Source organism: Rhinopithecus roxellana, chromosome 15 (genome assembly GCF_007565055.1).
Source record: "Rhinopithecus roxellana isolate Shanxi Qingling chromosome 15, ASM756505v1, whole genome shotgun sequence".
Taxonomy (NCBI): domain Eukaryota; kingdom Metazoa; phylum Chordata; class Mammalia; order Primates; family Cercopithecidae; genus Rhinopithecus; species Rhinopithecus roxellana.
The window spans coordinates 10043802-10066066 of NC_044563.1; the positions used below are offsets into that span (position 1 = coordinate 10043802).

Here is a 22265-nt window from a genome sequence, read left to right on the forward strand (position 1 = left end):
CCCACTGTCGCCCACTCACCTCACCCTCGCCCACTCACCCCACCCTCCAGACACCAGGGCTACTCATCTTGAGCAGCACACACACTCTGACCTGCCCCACACTCTTGGCTTCAGAGTTGAGGAAGGAACAGATGGGTTTCCAGCGTGGTTGGTTGAGTGAAAGCAGCATCCCGGGGACAGCCCCAGGCCCTGTTAGGACAGACCGTGATGTGTGCAGTTGTGTGCACCATTGAGCCTGAGCATGCTTATGGCTGGAGTGTCTGGGTGTGGCCCAGTGCAACCAGGGGGTTTCTGTAGAAGATGGGCTCATGGCTGTCTCTCTAGTTCATGCCAGCTCTCGTGCTCTCCGTAAGTATGTATCTGACTGTCACATGAATGCTGCACACTTCATTGTGGAGCCGTCATGCAATGTATAACCCAAATACCTGGGCGAACTCTGGCACTATGAATGCTGCTATCCCAATTTTAAGGGTGAGGAAACTGAGGCTCAAACAGGTTAAGCATCTTGTCCAAATCACAAAAGAAGCTGTAGGTCGGTTATCTAAAAAGCAGCAGGGTATCCAGGGCCTCCCTCCCTCCCAACCTGTCTCTTTCCAAAACCAGGAGCCACCCTTCAGCTCCAAAACCCCCAGGGACACTGGCTCTGCTGGCCGAGGTGAGGATGAAGCTGGGGAATGTATGTCTGAAATCCAAGCAAGGACAGGTGGAGCCCGCACTGGCAGGAGATCCCACTGACAAGTTGGTACTAGACAGGGAAGGATGGGGTGGGAGCTATTTTATCTCTGTTCTGGGGGGATCCAGAGAGGTGCAGAGCTGCCTCCACTGGCAGAAATGTGGCATCTCTAAGGCATGGCAAGGGAGACAAGCTTGCTCCAAGTACAAGAAGGCATCACCCTCTGACCAGCAATGACCAACATTAGGAGCCAGCGACTAGAACCACCCCTCCCCCACCCCCACATATTGTCAACAGAGCTGGAAATCAAAAGGGGACTTTGGTCAGAAGAATTTTTCATAATATTTAGCCCTACAATGGACTAGAAAGAACCACAAAGATACCTTATACAAGATCGACACCCTGGCCAGGCGCAGTGGCTCACATCTGTAATCCCAGCAATTTGGGAGGCCGAGGCGGGTGGATCACTGGAGGTCAGGAGTCTGAGACCAGCCTGGCCAACATGGTGAAACTCTGTCTCTACTAAATACAAAAATTAGCCCGGCGTAGAGGCAGGTGCCTGTAATCCCAGCTACTCGGGAGGCTGAGACAGGAAAATCGCTTGAACCCAGGAGGAGGAGGTTGCAGTAAGCTGAGATTGTGCCACTGCACTCCAGCCCGAGCGACAGCAGTCACTCAGCAAACCTGCAGCCGTGTCAGGGATAAATGGCAGACCAGCGATTCCTAAGCAGAGCCCTTTCGGTAATTCCAGGAGGCCTTTTAACCGTTCACATCTCTAACCCATTTAGAACCAGTTCTAATTCAGACATGAATTGTATATTCATATCTGAGGATGCAAAGTAGGTGAGTGGGTCCTGAGGCCAAGCCTCCCCTTGATTTCTCAGCAGTGGCACAACTAGCCTCACCATGAGAATCAAGAAGCAAAATTTTTCTCCCACTAGCTCCCAAAGATCACTGCCTTGTCACTGATGAAACTAGCAATGCCACCAGATGGATCTGGTGTGAACAGTCACAGCTGGCTGTGCCACTTCCCCAGGTTTCACACGCCCGCAATGCAGAATGCAAAGGCACAAGACATCAAGGTTAAGGTTAATAAACAGTTTTATTTGCCTTGTACAGCATCAATTTTTTTCTTACATTCTCAGTTAATTGGCCATTAAAGTGCTGGAAATTTTCTTAATCATGATAACATTTGTTAAAAAGAAATCAGAACTAATATCAGGAACATGGCGGCCTGAAGGAAACATTTTCCTTACAAAACACAGAAAATGGAAGCCCCTCATGTTGAGGGGGTGGGTTGGACAATTTGCAAACAGGTTCTCATTTCCTCTCACCGTCAGCACCAAACTGGCTGGGACCACCACCCCTGGGTGAAAGAAGCAACGCTAAAGAATCCTAAAAACACCCACACACTCTGACTGCCGCCACCTCTGGGCCATCTGTGGGTGTTTGCTGTTTGAACAGATCCAATCTCAGAAAAGAGGAAGACCTGACCTCCGTCTGCAACCCATCACCCCACCCACCCTTACTAACAAAAGCCCCCAAAGTCATTACAATGAAAAAGTGGGTTTCCATTACCCCAAAACTAACAATGTTCAGTAAAAATGAGGATAATAAACACAAAAGCTTGCGTAGTAAACAGGAGCTCTCAGCAGTCAATGCAAAAAATATATATATATGAAATCTTAAGGCAAATACTGTTGACTTTGCACATGGGCTGGACGAACTTGGAACTCTTTACCTATCTGTATAGTTCCAGGAGCCTACAGGCGGTCGGTTTTTCAGCGCTTGCCACCGGGCCAGGCAAGATCTTTGCATGATTGCTGAGGCGGGCGGTGTGCTTCCCTTTGGAGTTTATATAGGAACACAGCCAAGGCTGATGTTTTGTTTTATATATATATATATATGTACACACATACAAGGGCCTGCTACTCTTCCTTTGTGGAAACTGACAGCTCCACCTCAGGAAGCTGGATGCCAACCTTATTCCCACTGTCATTGCTAGAAGAGGAGGACAGTCGGGATTTCTTAGAGGCCAGGGACACCCCACTGCCCTGTAACTTGCCTGTCTCATCATCACTCCCAGTCACCTCATAATGACCTTTGCTTTTTGACCCCAATCCACCAAAGGTACCGAATTTCAGCTTCCCGTGTTTCCCTTTAACTTTCCCGCCTTCCAGCGACACCTCCCCACCTTCAAACTCCAGAGTCCCCGTCGGGGTGGAAGGTCCAGAGAACTCTCTTTCATCACTGAATGAATTTGAGCGGTGCCGTGGCTTCTTACTTTTAAATAAGGAGAATTTGCCTTTTGGTGAAGAGGATTCGGCCTCTGCCTCTCCTTCCAGAGAGCCCAGGCTGGCCTTTGAACTTTTCAGGTCACCTTTGGACCCAGAAATGGATGCTTCTGGTGAGCCAGTGACACCACCTTTCCCTTTAGGTTTGGAAAAATTAAACTTGGGCATTTTGATTTTGGACTTTTTCAGTTTGACTTCAGACTCTTCCCACTCGCCGTCTCCAGCACCAGCTTGGACACTGGCCTCTGCTTTAGGGAAGTGAACATCCACCCCCACTTCCCTGCCAACCAGCTCACGGCCAGAGAAGGTAAATTTGGGGATCTTCATTTTAGGGAATGTTACTTTTCCAGATCCACTTTCCAAGTGACCTTGAGGCCCAGACACACTCAGCCCAGGAGCCTGGAGTCCGATCTGACCTCCTTTCACACCTCCTTCCACCTTTGGTCCTGAGAAATGAAGGCCCCCAGCAAACTTAGATGTGTCCAAGTTGAGAGCAGAGGAGACCTGGGGTCCCTTCCACTCACCTCCGGAACCTTTAACACTCACATGCCCTTCACCGAGGCTGATGTCTGGGGCACTGAGACCCCCTGAAACATCCACACCTCCTTTGACTTTTGGGCCCTTCAAGTTGATGGCAAAATCTGACTCAGGAGATGCCATATTAAAGGAAGGCCCCTTCACACTGACATCGGGAGCAGGCCCGTGGAAACCTACTTCTGAACCTTTCAGACCACCTTTGATTTCAGGACCAGAAATCTGCCCAGCTGGGAGTTTCACATTCACACCTGGCAGGTTCACATCACATCCAGAGGACTTAATTCCAGGCATCTGGAGGTTTCCTTCTAGGCCTTGAACACTGATGCCTGGAACACCTCCTCCAACAGTGGGGCCTTTGATCTCGCCAGTGGCCCCAAGGCTCCCTTTCACTTTTGGTCCTTCCAAGTTCAAGTCCACATTCGGTGGTGAAATCTGAGGCCCTTTCAAGTTCACATCCACACCTGGCCCCTTCAGTTCTCCGGAAACCTGAGGCCCCTTGGCATTAACGTGCAAGTCGGACCCTGGAGCAGAGAGGCCAAATTGGGGCAGGTTCATTTTGGGAAGTTTAATGCTGCCTTCGGATGCCTCCAAGCTTAGATCAGGAGCTCCTACGGATACTTTAGGGCATTTGATGTCACCAGAGACAGCCAGGTCTCCCTGCAGGCTTGGTCCCCTCAGTGTCACATCTGGTGCCCCAACGTTAAGCTTTGTTGTGGCATCGATCCCTGGCACTTTCACACCGTCTCCTCCCACCTGCACTTTGCCACCGACACTGCTGAGGTCGAGCCCTGGAGCATGCACCTTCATGCTGGGAACAGACGCATCCAGGTCTCCCTTCAAACTTGGTCCTTTCAAGTTCAGATCAAGGTCAGGCCCAGAGACTTTTGGCATAGAGAGGTTCACTGAAGGCAAGTCTACTCCCGGCCCCTTTAGAGAAACATTAGGCCCTTCGAGCTTAACATCTGGTCCTCTCAAGTCTCCTTCAAGAGAGGGTAGCTGAGCATGGATGTCGGCTCCCCCACCCTCCATTTTCACACCAGGGATGCCGATCTTGGGCATGGAAAACTTGGGGAACTTAATTCTTGCTTCCGGACCTTGCAGATCTACATCTGGTCCTTCCAGTCCCACGCTGGGGACATCACCCTTCATCTTTGGTCCTTTCAAGTTCACATTCACATCAGGGATGGAGACTTGAGGGGCAGAAATGCCGAAGGAAGGTGTTTTGACTCTAGCATCTGGGCCTTCGATATTGACGTCAGGTGCATCCAAGTTTGCCTGCACTTTGAGGCCTTTCAGGTCACCCTCTATTTTTGGCATTGAGATGTCCACACCTGGCATCTTGACCTTGGGAGCCTTCGCCTTGATGTCAGGACCTTCGACGTGAATCCCTGGCGAAGAAAGTTCCAGATCAGGTGCCTGGAGTTCACCCTCCAATTTGGGGCTAGGGAGAGGAGCCTCAGCTTTAAATTTAGGTGATTTAATGTCAAACTCTACATCTGGGAAGTACATTTTTCCAAACATCGTTTTCTTGGTTTTCGGCGATTTCACGTCGACTTTGAGTGCAGCATCCGGCCCTGCGATGTTGACATCTACATCAGGAGCCTTGAGACTGGCATCGATTTCAGCCCCAGGAACATTCAGGTCAAATCCCTGTTTTTTGGCCTTAATTTTAGGACCACTCATATGAATTTTAGGCATTTTAAACTTACTTTTCTTCCCCTTGCCACCAACACTAATTTCAGGAGTCTCAAGGTTCAGCTCTGCCTCAGGAACAGTGACATCTAGTGAAGGTGATTTGATGTCAGCTTTGGGACTTTTTGCCCCAAATCCAAACTTGGGTTTCTTAAATTTGGGGATTTTAACATCTGGCCCTTCGATGTTAATATCTGGGCTGTCCATGTGTACATCTAAGCTTGGAGCTTCAACTTTGGGCCCCTTGAGGTCCACTTCACCACCTTCTAACTTCGGACCCGAAAATCCAATTTTTGGTGCCTTGAGATGCAAATCAACATCAGGAGCAGTTACTTTAGGAGCAGATATCTCCAGTGATGGCATCTTCAAAGATGGGCCACTGAGTTTGGCATTGGGGCCTTCGAAATCCAGGTTTGGACCTTTAAGGTCTACTTCTGGGCCTTTCAAAGTCCCTTCAACCTTAGGGACAGCCACATCATACTCTCCTTTTACTTTGGGTCCTTTCAAATCTAGGTCAACATCAGGTATGGAGATCTTGGGAGCTTTGATATTAATTTCAGGCATCTTGAACTTGGGGCCCTTCAGTTTTGCATCTGGACCTTCGATATTCACATCTGGAACATCAATGTTCACCTTGGGTCCCGAGACATCGATGTCGGCCTTGGGCAGGTTCACATCCACATCTGGGCCCTCTCCTTTGAAGCCAGGCATGCTGAATTTGGGCATTTTCACCTTGGGCATCTTCAGGTGCCAATCTGGGCCCTGAACATCCACATCAGGGGCGTTGATGTCCACTTTTAGGCCCTTGATGTCAACTTCTGGGCCCTTGAGATCGCCTTCCACTTTAGGAAGGGAAACATCCACATCGCCCTTCACTTTGGGGCCTTTCAGGTTTAAGTCAAAGTCAGGCATGGAGATCTTGGGGGCTTTGATGTTCATCTCTGGCATCTTGAACTTGGGGCCCTTTAGTTTCGCATCTGGACCTTCGATATTCACATCTGGAACATCAATGTCCACCTTGGGTCCTGAGATGTCAAGGTCAGCCTTGGGCAGGTTCACATCCACTTCTGGGCCCTCTCCTTTGAAGCCAGGCATGCTGAACTTGGGCATTTTCACTTTGGGCATTTTTAGGTGCCAGTCTGGGCCTTGAACATCCACATCTGGGACATCAACGTCTACTTTGGGGCCCTTGATGTCAACTTCAGGGCCCTCGAGGTCACCTTCCACTTTGGGCAGAGAAATGTCCACATCGCCCTTCACCTTTGGACCTTTCAGATTCAGGTCAACTTCGGGCATAGAGATCTTCGGTGCCTTGAGGTGCAGGTCAGGCATTTTAAATTTGGGGCCCTTCAGTTTCCCTTCTGGACCATGAATGTCAATATCAGGAGCGTCAATGTCCACTTTAGGGCCTTTGACATCCACTTGGGGACCTTTCAGATCTCCTTCCAGTTTAGGAATGGAAATGTCCATATCTCCTTTTATCTTAGGTCCTTTCAAATTCAAATCAATGTCACTCATGGAGATTTGTGGGGTTTTGAAATGAACATCAGGCATCTTAAACTTAGGACCTTTGAGCTTTCCTTCAGGACCTTCGATGTCTACCTCTGGCCCTTTCAGATCACCTTCCAGCTTAGGTAGTGAAACATCCACATCGCCCTTTGCTTTTGGACCTTTCAGATGCAAGTCAAAGTCAGGCATGGAGATCTTGGGGGCTTTGATGTTCATCTCAGGCATCTTAAATTTGGGCCCCTTCAGTTTTCCTTCTGGACCTTCAATATTGACATCAGGGGTGTCCATGTCCAAACTGGGGCCTTTTATATCAATTTCAGGGCCCTTGAGATCACCTTCCACTTTGGGTAGAGAGACACCCACATCGCCCTTCACTTTGGGGCCCTTCAAGTTAAAGTCAAGGTCAGGCATGGAGATCTTCGGGGCCTTGATGTTCATCTCTGGCATCTTGAACTTCGGGCCCTTCAGTTTTGCATCTGGACCTTCAATACTGACATCAGGGGCATCAATGTCCACTTTGGGGGCAGAGATGTCAATATCAGCCTTGGGCAGGTTCACATCCACATCTGGGCCCTCCCCTTTGAATCCTGGCATACTGAACTTGGGCATTTTCACCTTGGGCATCTTCAGGTGCCAGTCTGGGCCTTGAACATCCACACCAGGGGCGTCAATGTCCACTTTGGGGCCCTTGATGTCAACTTCGGGGCCCTTGAGGTCGCCTTCCACTTTAGGAAGGGAAACATCCACATCGCCCTTCACCTTGGGGCCTTTCAGATGCAAATCAAAGTCAGGCATGGAGATCTTGGGGGCTTTGATGTTCATCTCTGGCATCTTGAACTTAGGGCCCTTCAGTTTCGCATCTGGACCTTCGATATTCACATCTGGAACATCAATGTCCACCTTGGGTCCTGAGATGTCAAGGTCAGCCTTGGGCAGGTTCACATCCACTTCTGGGCCCTCTCCTTTAAAACCAGGCATGCTGAACTTGGGCATTTTCACTTTGGGCATTTTTAGGTGCCAGTCTGGGCCTTGAACATCCACATCTGGGACATCAACGTCCACTTTGGGGCCCTTGATGTCAACTTCGGGGCCCTTGAAGTCACCTTCCACTTTGGGCAGAGAAACGTCCACATCACCCTTCACCTTTGGACCTTTCAGATTCAGGTCAACTTCAGGCATAGAGATCTTCGGTGCCTTGAGGTGCAGGTCAGGCATTTTAAATTTGGGGCCCTTCAGTTTCCCTTCTGGACCATGAATGTCAATATCAGGAGTGTCAATGTCCACTTTGGGTCCTGAGACATCAATGTCAGCTTTGGGCAAATTAACATCCACTTCTGGGCCCTCTCCTTTAAATCCTGGCATGCTGAATTTGGGCATTTTCACCTTGGGCATCTTCAGGTGCCAGTCTGGGCCATGAACATCCACATCTGGGGCATCAATGTCCACTTTGGGGCCCTTGATGTCAACCTCAGGGGCCTTTAGATCACCTTCCATCTTAGGCAGAGAAACATCCACATCTCCTTTCACCTTAGGGCCTTTCAAATGCAAATCAAAATCAGGCATGGAGATCTTGGGAGCTTTGATGTTCATCTCTGGCATCTTGAATTTAGGGCCCTTCAGTTTTGCATCTGGACCTTCGATATTCACATCTGGAACATCAATGTCCACCTTGGGTCCTGAGACGTCAATGTCAGCCTTGGGCAGGTTCACATCCACTTCTGGACCTTCTCCTTTGAAGCCAGGCATGCTGATCTTGGGCATTTTTATCTTAGGCATCTTCAGGTGCCAGTCTGGGCCTTGAACGTCCACATCTGGGGCATCAATGTCCACTTTGGGGCCTTTAATATCCACATCAGGAACTTTCACGTCACCTTCCACTTTGGGCAGAGACACATCCACGTCACTCTTCACCTTGGGGCCTTTCAGGTGAAGATCAATGTCAGGCATGGAGATCTTGGGGGCTTTGATGTTCATTTCAGGCATCTTGAACTTAGGCCCTTTCAACTTTCCCTCTGGCCCTTCGATATTCACATCTGGAACATCAATGTCCACCTTGGGGCCTGAGACATCAATGTCAGCCTTGGGCAGGTTCACATCCACATCTGGGCCCTCTCCTTTGAAACCAGGCATGCTGAACTTTGGCATTTTCACCTTGGGCATCTTCAGGTGCCAGTCTGGGCCTTGAACATCCACATTCGGAGCATTAATGTCCACTTTGGGGCCTTTGATGTCAACTTCAGGGCCCTTAAGGTCGCCTTCCACTTTGGGCAGAGAAACGTCCACATCACCCTTCACCTTGGGGCCCTTCAGGTTTAAATCAATGTCAGGCATCGATATTTTGGGAGACTTCAGATGCATCTCTGGTACCTTAAATTTGGGTCCCTTCAATTTACCCTCTGGGCCTTCAATGTTAATGTCAGGAGTGTCAATGTCCACTTTGGGGCCCTTGATGTCCACCTCAGGGCCTTTTAGATCACCTTCCACTTTGGGCAGAGACACATCCACATCACCCTTCATTTTCGGTCCCTTCAAGTTCAGGTCAAAGTCAGGCATGGAGATCTTGGGGGCTTTGATGTTCATCTCAGGCATCTTGAACTTGGGGCCCTTCAGCTTTGCATCCGGACCTTCAATATTCACATCTGGAACATCAATGTCCACCTTGGGTCCTGAGATGTCAAGGTCAGCCTTGGGCAGGTTCACATCCACTTCGGGGCCCTCTCCTTTGAAGCCGGGCATGCTGAACTTGGGCATTTTCACTTTGGGCATCTTCAGATGCCAGTCTGGACCATGAACATCCACATCTGGGGCACTGATATCCACTTTAGGGCCTTTGATATCAACCTCTGGCCCTTTCAGATCCCCTTCAAGTTTGGGAAGAGAAACATCCACATCACCTTTCACCTTGGGGCCCTTCAAGTTGAAGTCAAGGTCAGGCATGGAGATCTTGGGAGCTTTGACATTCATGTCAGGCATCTTGAATTTGGGGCCTTTCAAGCCTCCCTCCAGACCTTCCACATTGAGTTCTGGGCCCTCAGTGTTCATACTTGGGCCCTCTATGTTGATGTCTCCTTTTGGCAGATCCAAAGCTACATCTGGCCCTTCTGCTTTTAAGCCAGGCACACTGAATTTGGGCATTTTCATCTTGGGCATTTTCAGATTCCAGTCCGGACCATGAACATCCACCTCAGGTGCATTTAGATTGACTTCTGGTGCCTTCATATCCACTCTGGGGCCTTTCAAGTCACCCTCTAAATTGGGACCTGCAACATCTAAATCTCCTTTGACTTTAGGACCTTTCAAATTTAGCTCCACATCAGGCACAGAAACTTTGGGAGATGAAATACTCAGGAAAGGCATTTTAAACTTGGATCCTTTCACTTTTCCTTGGACCTCGACATCAGGAGCATTAATATCAACTTTTGGACCTGTTATGTCAATATCTGGCTTTTTACCTTTGACATCCACCTCAGGTGTCTGAACTTTGGAGCCTGAAAAATTAAATTTGGGAAGCTTAAAACGAGATTTCTTTGACTTGCCTTCAATATTAAGCTTAGGACCAGAAACGTCCACTTCTGGGCCCTTTATATCCAAACCGGGAGCTTTAATGTCACCTTCCAACTTGGGCCCAGAGACATCGACATCTCCTTTAAGCTTTGAGCCTTTCAAATTCAAGTCAATTTCTGGCATGGTGATCTTAGGCATGTTTACATGCATGTCAGGCATCTTCAGTTTTGGACCTTTTAATTTGGCATCTGGGCCATGAATGTCAATATCTGGAGCATCTACATCTATCTTTGGGCCTTTTATGTCAAGAGCAGGTCCTTTCAAATCACCTTCTACATTTGGAAGTGAAACATCCACCTCTCCTTTCATCTTAGGGCCTTTAAGATTGAGGTCTAAATCAGGCATTGATATTTTAGGAGCTTTGATGTTCATCTCTGGCATCTTGAATTTAGGGCCCTTCAGTTTTGCATCTGGACCTTCGATATTCACATCTGGAACATCAATGTCCACCTTGGGTCCTGAGACGTCAATGTCAGCCTTGGGCAGGTTCACATCCACTTCTGGACCTTCTCCTTTGAAGCCAGGCATGCTGATCTTGGGCATTTTTATCTTAGGCATCTTCAGGTGCCAGTCTGGGCCTTGAACGTCCACATCTGGGGCATCAATGTCCACTTTGGGGCCTTTAATATCCACATCAGGAACTTTCACGTCACCTTCCACTTTGGGCAGAGACACATCCACGTCACTCTTCACCTTGGGGCCTTTCAGGTGAAGATCAATGTCAGGCATGGAGATCTTGGGGGCTTTGATATTCATCTCAGGCATCTTGAACTTGGGACCTTTTAATTTTCCCTCTGGACCTTCGATATTCACATCTGGAACATCGATGTCCACTTTGGGTCCTGAGACATCAATGTCAGCCTTGGGCAGGTTCACATCCACATCTGGGCCCTCTCCTTTGAAGCCAGGCATGCTGAACTTTGGCATTTTCACCTTGGGCATCTTCAGGTGCCAGTCTGGGCCTTGAACATCCACATCCGGGACATCAATGTCCACTTTGGGGCCCTTGATGTCAACTTCGGGGCCCTTGAGGTCACCTTCCACTTTGGGCAGAGAAACATCCACATCGCCCTTCAGCTTGGGACCTTTCAGATGCAAATCAAAGTCAGGCATGGAAATCTTGGGGGCTTTGATGTTCATCTCTGGCATCTTGAACTTAGGCCCTTTCAACTTTCCCTCTGGTCCTTCAATGTTAACATCAGGGCCTTCAATGTCCACTTTGGGTCCTGAGACATCAACGTCAGCCTTGGGCAGGTTCACATCCACTTCAGGGCCCTCTGCTTTGAAGCCAGGCATGCTGAACTTGGGCATTTTCATCTTGGGCATCTTCAGGTGCCAGTCTGGACCCTGAACATTAACATCTGGGACATCAATGTCCACTTTGGGGCCTTTGAGGTCAACTTCAGGACCTTTCAGATCTCCCTCTACCTTAGGGCCTGTAACGTCCACATCTCCTTTTATTTTTGGACCTGTGAGATTCAGGTCAATATCCGGCATGGATATCTTTGGAGTCTTAAAATGCATCTCAGGCATCTTAAACTTTGGACTTTTCCACTTTCCTTCAGGTCCTTCGATATTCACATCGGGACATTCAACATCCACTTTCGGTCCTGAGACATCAAGGTCAGCCTTGGGTAGGTTCACATCCACATCTGGACCCTCTCCTTTGAAGCCAGGCATGCTGATCTTGGGCATTTTTATCTTGGGCATCTTTAGGTGCCAGTCTGGGCCATGAACATCAACATCAGGTGCGTCAATGTCCACTTTTGGGCCCTTGATATCAACTTCTGGGCCCTTAAGGTCACCTTCCACTTTAGGAAGGGAAACATCCACATCACCCTTTACTTTGGGGCCTTTCAGGTTTAAGTCAATATCAGGCATGGAGATCTTGGGGGCTTTGATGTTCATCTCTGGCATCTTGAACTTAGGCCCTTTCATTTTTCCCTCCGGCCCTTCAATGTTAACATCAGGGCCTTCAATGTCCACTTTGGGTCCTGAGACATCAATGTCAGCCTTGGGCAGGTTCACATCCACATCTGGGCCCTCTCCCTTGAAGCCAGGCATGCTGAACTTTGGCATTTTCACCTTGGGCATCTTCAGGTGCCAGTCTGGGCCTTGAACACCCACATCTGGGGCATCGATATCCACTTTGGGCCCCTTGATGTCAACTTCGGGGCCCTTGAGGTCACCTTCCACTTTAGGCAGAGAAACATCCACATCGCCCTTCAGCTTGGGACCTTTCAGATGCAAATCAAAGTCAGGCATGGAGATCTTGGGGGCTTTAATGTTCATCTCTGGCATCTTGAACTTAGGCCCTTTCAACTTTCCCTCTGGTCCTTCAATGTTAACATCAGGGCCTTCAATGTCCACCTTGGGTCCTGAGACATCAATGTCGGCCTTGGGCAGGTTCACACCCACATCTGGGCCCTCTGCTTTGAAGCCAGGCATGCTGAACTTGGGCATTTTCATCTTGGGCATCTTCAGGTGCCAGTCTGGACCTTGGACATCGGGGGCATTTACATCAACTTTGGGGCCCTTGATGTTCACATCTGGTACTTCAATTTCACCTTCTACCTCAGGCACAGACACATCTACATCCCCCTTGATTTGGGGTCCTTTGAGATTTAGGTCAACATCCGGCATAGAAATACTGGGGGCTTTGAAATGTGTATCAGGCATCTTGAACTTAGGGCCTTTCAATTTGCCCTCTGGTCCCTCAATGTCAATGTCTGGCCCACTGACGTCCACATGTGGCCCTTTAAGTTCCCCTTCCAATTTGGGAACATCTACATCCACCTCTCCTTTTGCCTTGGGGCTCTTCAAGTGTAGATCGAGGTCTGGCATAGAGATTTTGGGAGCTTTAAAGTGCATATCTGGCATCTTGAACTTAGGAGTTTTCCACTTGCCATTTGGGCCTTCCACAGCTACTTCTGGCATGTCAGCATCTAATTTGGGACCTTTGACATCCAATTCTGGACCTTTTAACTCTCCCTCCAGCTTTGGGGTAGAAACGTCAACATCTCCTTTGATTTTGGGTCCCTTTAAATTGAAATCGACATCAGGCATGGAGATCTTGGGGGTCTTGAAGTGCATCTCGGGCATCTTAAACTTGGGGCCCTTCAGCTTCCCTTCTGGACCTTCAAGGCTCACATCTGGGACTTCAACATCCACCTTGGGTCCTGAGACATCAATGTCAGCCTTGGGCAGCTTCACATCCACGTCAGGGCCCTCTGCTTTGAGCCCAGGCATGCTGAACTTGGGCATTTTCATCTTGGGCATCTTCAGGTGCCAGTCTGGGCCATGAACATCCACATCTGGGGCATCAATGTCCACTTTGGGTCCTTTGATGTCAACATCTGGCACTTTCATTTCACCTTCTACCTTGGGCACAGACACATCCACATCCCCTTTGACTTTGGGGCCTTTCAAGTTTAAGTTCACATCCGGCATGGAGATCTTGGGGGTCTTGAAGTGCATCTCAGGCATCTTAAACTTGTGCCCTTTCAACTTTGCATCAGGACACTCCAGCTCAACATCAGGCACCTCCACATCTACACTGGGGCTTGTTAAATCTCCCTCCAATTTTGGTACAGACACATCCACATCCCCTTTGACTTTAGGGCCTTTCAAGTGTAAGTCCACATCCGGCATGGAGATCTTGGGGGTCTTGAAGTGCATATCTGGCATCTTAAATTTAGGGCCTTTCAACTTTGCATCAGGACACTCCAGCTCAACATCAGGCACCTCCACATCCACACTGGGGCCTGTTAAATCTCCTTCCAATTTTGGTACAGACACATCCACATCCCCTTTGATTTTGGGGCCTTTCAAGTGTAAGTCCACATCCGGCATGGAGATCTTGGGGGTCTTGAAGTGCATCTCGGGCATCTTAAACTTGGGGCCCTTCAATTTCCCTTCTGGACCTTCGAGGCTCACATCTGGAACTTCAACGTCCGCCTTGGGTCCTGAGACATCAATGTCAGCCTTGGGCAGGTTCACATCCACATCTGGGCCCTCTGCTTTGAAGCCAGGCATGCTGAACTTGGGCATTTTCATCTTGGGCATCTTCAGGTGCCAGTCTGGGCCATGAACATCCACATCTGGGGCATCAATGTCCACTTTGGGTCCTTTGATGTCAACATCTGGCACTTTCATTTCACCTTCTACCTTGGGCACAGACACATCCACATCCCCTTTGACTTTGCGGCCTTTCAAGTGTAAGTCCACATCAGGCATGGAGATCTTGGGGGCCTTGAAGTGCATCTCAGGCATCTTAAACTTGGGCCCTTTCAACTTTGCATCAGGACACTCCAGATCAACATCAGGCACCTCCGCTCCCACAAAAGGACCTCTGATATCAACTTGCGGCCCTCTGACATCACTTTCCAGTTCTGGCACAGAAGCATCTATCTCTCCCTTCAGTTTGGGTCCCTTCAAATTCAAGTCCACATCAGGCATGGAGATCTTGGGAGCTTTTATATTCAACTTGGGCATCTTAAATTTAGAGCCTTTCAACTTTCCTTCTGGTCCCTCAATATCCAAATCAGGAGCATCAATGTCCACACTGGGTCCAGACACATCAATGTCAGCCTTTGGCAGATTCACATCCACTTCAGGGCCCTCTGCTTTGAAGCCGGGCATACTGAACTTGGGCATTTTCATCTTGGGCATCTTCAGATGCCAATCTGGGCCTTGAACCTCCACATCTGGGGCATCAGTGTCCACTTTGGGTCCTTTGATGTCAACATCCGGCACTTTCATTTCACCTTCTACCTTGGGCACAGACATATCCACATCCCCTTTGACTTTGGGGCCTTTCAAGTGTAAGTCCACATCCGGCATGGAGATCTTGGGGGTCTTGAAATGCATCTCAGGCATCTTAAACTTGGGGCCCTTCAACTTCCCTTCTGGACCTTCAATATCAATATCACCAACATTCACATCCATCTTAGGGGCTTTCACATCAATTTCAGGACCCTTCAACTCTCCTTCCACTTTGGGAAGGGAAACATCTACATCAGTTTTCAGTTTAGGAGCTTTCAAATTAAGCCCAACATCAGGCATAGAGATTTTGTGTGTCTGTATATTCATGCTTGGCATCTTGAACTTAGGGCCTTTTAGTTTCCCCTCTGGAGCTTCAAGATTCACATCTGGAACATCAATGTCCACCTTGGGTCCCGAAACACCAATGTCAGCCTTGGGCAGGTTCACATCCACATCTGGGCCCTCTCCTTTGAAGCCAGGCATGCTGAACTTCGGCATTTTCACCTTGGGCATCTTCAGGTGCCAGTCTGGGCCTTGAACCTCCACATCTGGTGCATTAATGTCAACTTTTGGGCCTTTGATGTCAACATCGGGAGCTTTTATCTCTCCTTCTACTTTTGGAACTGTAACATCATAATCTTTCATTTTAGGACCTTTCAAATGCAAACCCACATCTGGCATGGATATCTTCTGAGGCTTTATATTCATTTCCGGCATCTTGAATTTGGGACCTTTTAGTTTTGCGTCTGGACCTTCGATATTCACATCTGGAACTTCAACATCCACCTTGGGTCCTGAGACATCAAGGTCAGCCTTGGGCAGCTTCACATCCACTTCAGGGCCCTCTCCTTTGAAGCCGGGCATGCTGAACTTGGGCATTTTCACCTTGGGCATCTTTAGGTGCCAGTCTGGGCCATGAACATCCACATCTGGAGCACTAATGTCAACTTTGGGCCCTTTGATATCAACATCTAGCACTTTCATGTCACCTTCTACCTCAGGCAAGGACACATCCACATCTCCCTTCAGTTTTGGCCCCTTAAGATTCAGGTCCACATCAGGCATGGAGATCTTGGGGGACTTGAAGTGCATCTCGGGCATCTTAAACTTGGGGCCCTTCAGCTTTCCTTCCGGGCCCTCAAGGCTCACATCTGGGACTTCAACATCCACCTTGGGTCCTGAGACATCAACATCAGCCTTGGGCAGCTTCACATCCACTTCAGGGCCCTCTGCTTTGAAGCCAGGCATGCTGAACTTGGGCATTTTCATCTTGGGCATCTTCAGGTGCCAGTCTGGGCCATGAACATCCACATCTGGGACATCAATGTCCACTTTGGGTCCTTTGAGGTCAACATCTGGCACTTTCATTTCACCTTCTACCTTGGGCACAGACACATCCACATCCCCTTTGACTTTAGGGCCTTTTAAGTGTAAGTCCACATCAGGCATGGAGATCTTGGGGGTCTTGAAGTGCATCTCAGGCATCTTAAACTTGGGACCCTTCAGCTTCCCTTCTGGACCTTCGAGGCTCACATCTGGGGCTTCAATGTCCACCTTGGGTCCTGAGACAGCAACGTCAGCCTTAGGCAAGTTCACATCCACCTCTGGGCCCTCACCTTTGAGACTGGGCATGCTGAACTTGGGCATTTTCATCTTGGGTATTTTCAGGCTCCAGTCTGGGCCTTGGCCTTCCACATCTGGTGCTTTAATGTCTACCTTGGGACCTCTGATGTCCACATCTGGAAGCTGCATCTCACCCTCTATCTTTGGTGCAGAGATATCTACATTTCCTTTCATTTTGGGTCCTTTAAGATCCAGGTCAACATCTGGCAGAGACATCTTAGGAGCTTTGAAGTGCATCTCAGGCATCTTAAACTTGGGGCCTTTCAACTTCCCTTCAGGTCCTTCAAGGCTCAGATCTGGAGCACTAAGATCTACTTTTGGTGCAGAAATGTCCACATTCGCTTTGGACAGGTTCACATCCAATTCTGGCCCCTCTCCTTTGAGGCTGGGCATGCTAAATTTGGGCATTTTAATCTTTGGCATCTTCAAGTTCCAGTCAGGACCCTGCATTTCAACATCTGGGGCACTGACATCTACTTTTGGGCCTTTCAGGTCCCCTTCCAGCTTTGGCACTGTCACATCATATTCTCCCTTTACTTTAGGACCTTTCATATGCAAGTCCACATCAGGCATGGAGATCTTGGGGGCCTTGATATTCATCTCTGGCATCTTGAACTTGGGGCCCTTCAGCTTTCCTTCAGGTCCTTCAATATTCACATCTGGAACTTCAACATCCACCTTGGGTCCTGAGATGTCAACTTCAGCCTTGGGCAGGTTCACATCCACTTCTGGGCCCTCTGCTTTGAAGCCAGGCATGCTGAACTTGGGCATTTTCATCTTGGGCATCTTCAGGTGCCAGTCTGGACCTTGAACCTCTACATCTGGGGCATCGATGTCCACTTTGGCACTTTTAAGTTCAACATCAGGAACTTTAATCTCACTTTCAACCTTTGGCATTGTGACATCATATTCTCCCTTTACGTTAGGGCCTTTCAAATGTAAGTCCACATCAGGCATGGAGATCTTGGGGACTTTGATGTTCATCTCAGGCATCTTAAACTTGGGCCCTTTCAATTTCCCTTCTGGTCCCTCAATGCTCACATCAGGAACACTAACATCTACCTTGGGCCCGGAAATGTCCACATCAGCCTTGGGCAGGTTCACATCCACTTCTGGGCCCTCTGCTTTGAACCCTGGCACACTGAATTTGGGTATTTTCATCTTGGGCATCTTCAAGTGCCAGTCTGGGCCATGAATGTCCACATCTGGGGCATCAATGTTCACTTTCGGGCCTTTGAGTTCTCCTTCAAGCTTTGGTACAGTTACATCATACTCTCCCTTCACCTTTGTACCTTTCACGTGCAAATCTACATCAGGCATGGAGATCTTTGGTGTCTTGACACTCATATCAGGCAGCTTAACATCAGGGCGGCCTTTAAGCTTCCCCTCGAGACCCTCTAGGTTGACATCCGGGGCTTCCACACTGACCTTGGGCCCTGAAATACTGACATCTCCTTTGGGTAGAGTCATATGCACATCTGGACCTTCCCCTTTGGCTCCTGGAGTGCTGAACGTGGGCATTTTCATCTTAGGCATTTTCAGGTTCCATTCTGGGCCATGTGCTTCGACATCTGGGGCACTGATGTCCACTTTGGGGCCTTTGACATCAACTTCAGGGACTTTGACTTTCCCTTCTACTTTGGGGAGTGTAACATCTACACCCCCTTTCACTTTCGGTGTGGCCACATTTAAGTCTACTTCTGCCATAGAGATCCTACAGGTTCCGGTTTTCCCAGAAGGACTGCCAAGCCTGGGGCCTGTCAAGGTTCCCTCTAGGTTTGGGGTCTCTATGTCCACTCTGGGGCCTTTAACTGCCACTTGAGGGCCTTTAACATCACCTTGTACCCCAGGAGCAGAAACCTTAATATCTCCTTTCAGTTTAGGAGACCCAAGGCTCAGATCCACATCCTGCATGGAGATTTTAGGTTTCTGAATAATCATTTCAGGAGTCTTGACTTTAGTACCTTTCATCTTTCCTTCCAGCCCACCAGTAGCAATCTCAGGCAGGCTGACATCCCCAGAGACCCCAGGAACAGTCACTTCACCTGTAGGCAGTGTCACATCAATCCCAGTTTCCTCTCCCTTTGCACTTGATACAGAGAACTTGGGGACTTTCATCTTGGGCACGTTCAGTTTGCTCCCAGGCCCCTGAACATCAATATCAGGGGCCTGAACTTCCACACTGGGGCCAGTGATGCTACCCCCAATTTGGGGAGCAGAGACGTCGACCCCAATGCGCCCCTGTGGCTTGGCACCTTTCAGGCCTAGGTCACCCTCAAGTGATGGACCAGTGATTTGGGGGCCCTTCAGCTTCCCCTCAAGGCCCTCAATATTGGCAGAGGGCACACTGACTTCCAGCTGAGGGGCTTGGATAGTCAAGCCTGGCTTGCCGCCCTTGTGCCCCACAGAGACCTCAGGTGCAGAAACCCTCAGCCCTGCCTCTGGCGTCTGGCCCTCAGGCCCTGTCAAGACACCAAATTTCGGCACCTTCATGGTGGGAATTTTAATTTTGCCATGATCACCACTCTCCAGAGATGGGCCCTGCACCTCTACTGCCCCACCCCCAAGAGAAGATGAAATGTCCACTGCTGGAACTTGGACCCCTCCTCTGCCACCCAAGTCCAAGCCCTTTGCACTGACATTGACACCTGAGCCTCCCACCTTTATCCCAGGCATGGTGACCTGGAGCTTTGAGTGGCCAGCACCTTGGAGCTCTGGTCCTGAAGCAGAAATGGCCCCTGCTCGGATATCCACAGCAGAGCCTGGCGTTGGAGAGGCTGCCCCCGAGCCCGAGGGCAGTCTGATCATGGTCTTTCCAGACTGGGTCTCCACATCCACATTGGAGATTTCAGTCCGTTCATGTCTTGGAATCTTGATCTTGAATTCAGGGCTACTGATGTCTATGTCCTTGGCTCCTTCCCGGCCGGTCACATCCACAGTGTAGGCTGTGACCCTTCTGGTCACCGTGATGGTGCGGCTCTGGGTCTCCCCAAGGTCTCCTTCCACTCCGTCTTCCGACTTCAGCCGTGGCTTGATCTTCGTGGTGTAGATGCGCTGGTACTCCTCATCATCCCCGCTCTGCAGAAAGACACGCCGGGCAGAGGTTGCAGCAGAGTCTGCCTGAGTTAGCAAATGCCCGGCCACAGCCCAGCCGACAACACGTTGCCTGTTTCCCAGAGAAGCTGGGACCAAAACAGAGGTCCATGGAGCCTCCTGGGCCACAGCACAAGGGAGTAAAGAAAGGGGTTGACAGTCACATCACAGGAGGAAATCAGAAATTTTCTGGAGGGCATACCGGGAAGCAAAAACCAGGGAGAGGGAGTGGGAGGTATACTCTTGGACTGAGAGGATTTCCATTCAGTTAGAGATTCAAATCGGCCTGTGCCAGGGAGACCTCCCAAGAGACCGGGCCCTGCAGCGCCCAACTCTCAACCCACTGGCTTTGTTTAACCAGGAGGGGAATTTTCTCAGAGGCTCTTGTACCCTGGAAAGCACTTGTTGAGCCTAAGACTGATTGTGCTTGGGTTAACAGTCTCACTTTGAGGACCCATTATTTGTTAAATAAACAAGCCACGAGAAGGAACAATGTCCCCACAGGCACTTTGCTGTCCAGCGTCTGACCCACAGAATGTATCAGGCCTCTGCAGAGAGAAATGGTGCCTGTGAGGTGGAGCTGGGCACCTGTGAAGTCATTTGAAAGATTCTTGCAAAACAGCTGACCTTCCTCCTAGCGTCTAGGGCCGGGCTGCACAAGTCAGTTCCCATACTGTGGCCACTCTGAAGAGACTCACTGAAGACATTCAGGGGCAGCACAGCCACATGTCACATGAAAGCAGAAAGAAACAGGGTGGCCAAGAGATCAAGCGAGTGAAAACAGGTGAGAGGAGGAGAAGGAGCAAAAAGAGAGGCTCTGGAGGCAGCTGGGAGGCTCAGGAGTGGGGTCAGCAGGCTGGCGTGGCCGGGGGAGCTCAGGGCACAGATGGGCCGGTGAGGCACTCACCAGAACCACTTCAGAGCTGCGGGAGCTGAAGACTTCACGGGTCCAGGTCTGGCCAGGCTCGGGGGAGCGGTCCCCCTTGCGGTGCAGCTTCAGGCCCACCGTGTGGTGCCCCATGGTGTTCAGCAGCTGGGTCACCTCGTCCGACTGCAGGTTGTCAAAGTAGATGGTGGCACCCACAATCTGGTCCCCTGAGCAGGGAAGAGCAGGAAGCAGGTAAGGCCCAAAGAGCCTCAGGGAAATCGCACACAGCCACCACACACTGGGCACTGAACTGACTTGATCTCATGACCACCCTCAAGGTGGGCGTGGTAATACCCATTGTACAGACATGGAAACTGAGGCTTAGAAAGGCCAATTTGTGGGGGCCAGGCACGGTGGCTCATGCCTATAATCCCAGCACTTTGGGAGGCCGAGGCGGACAGATCTCCTGAGGTCAGGAGTTCGAGACCAGAATGCCCAACATAGAGAAACCCCGTCTGTACTAAAAATGCAAAATTAGCCGGGTATGGTGGTGCATGCCTGTAATCCCAGCCACCCTGGAGGCTGAGGCAGAAGAATTGCTTGAACCCAGGAGGCGGAGGTTGCACTGAGCTGAGATGATGCCATTGCACTCCAGCCTGGGCAACAGGAGCGAAACTCCATCTCAAAAAAAAAAAAAAAAAGAGCAAGGCCAACTCGTTTGCCCAAATCTGCAGAGCTAGTGGGTGGTGGAGTCAGATCTGAGGACCAGGTGTCCACTACCCCACACAACTGCCTCCCCTGAAGACCACAAGTGACAGACACAGAGTGGCCAAGAGAGGGCAGGGCTTGGGTACCGCCCATCCTGATGCCACTGGGAACAGGCCCTCGGCAGCCACTCGCCCACTTCTGCCTGCTCCCTGTCCTTCCCTCCAACACCCCCGCCAACCCCCCAACCTCCAGCACCCCGTCCATACCCTGGAGACTCACCCTCCTTGACCACCCCAGTGCGGGCCGCAGGGGAGTTCTGCGTCACCTCCTGCACAAAGACGCCGTCATCCCTTTGGGCGATGGTCAGCCCGTGGGAGCCGCTACCCTGCCAGTTGGGCAGCAGCAGCTCCCGGGTTGTCTCCTCCTCCTTCTCCATCTGGGATGAGGTGAGGAAATGGAGCTGGGGTCAGTGCGGGTGGGAGGACATTAGGGCATGGGAAAGCTAACGATCTCTGGTGCTATAAACTCCAGGGAATGGGGCCCTCGGCAATGCACCTGCCCCTGCAGCCGGCTCACCTGCCAGGTGAGGTGTTGGGGATGGGTTACCTTGTCTCACGTCCTTCCACTGTGGGAGTTCTCCCAAGGCATAACAAAGAAGATGGAAATGAGATAGCAGAGGCAACTGGCCCCAGAGGTAGCCAGTCCTTCATCCCTGTCCCCCACAGCCCCAGCCTCCCATCCACACGGGGCCCACCCTCCCCACATCCCATCACCTCCGCCTCTCTCTGCCTCTCCCACCTACTGACCTTTGCAGGATTCCGCTCAGGAGCAAATGCCTTGCCAGGAGCCCGCCCCTCCTTCCTCTCTTCCCCTCAGTCTCTCTCGTCAGGATCTCGGTCACAACCTAGGGGAAAGTTCATGATGATGCTCACACTCCGGT

General features: G+C 50.2%; 1 protein-coding gene across 3 annotated transcripts in view; it reads right to left on the reverse strand.

The window, feature by feature from the left end:
- The window catches only part of AHNAK (AHNAK nucleoprotein), a 116660-nt gene that overhangs the window by 83658 nt on the left and 10737 nt on the right, over positions 1–22265 (reverse strand). Inside the window, exons 2-6 of one of the 3 annotated variants that reach the window (XM_010384902.2) lie at positions 22132–22229; positions 21605–21761; positions 20657–20844; positions 12748–19734; positions 1757–11595 (exon numbers count right to left, since the gene is read on the reverse strand). In XM_010384902.2, coding sequence (XP_010383204.2) covers positions 2602–11595; positions 12748–19734; positions 20657–20844; positions 21605–21761 — 16326 coding nt within the window. In that variant the 5' untranslated portion in view covers positions 22132–22229 and the 3' untranslated portion in view covers positions 1757–2601. Of the gene's footprint in view, positions 1–1756; positions 19735–20656; positions 20845–21604; positions 21762–22131; positions 22230–22265 lie in introns of those variants that run through there. The other 2 variants (XM_010384900.2, XM_010384904.2) reach the window with 2 other exon arrangements.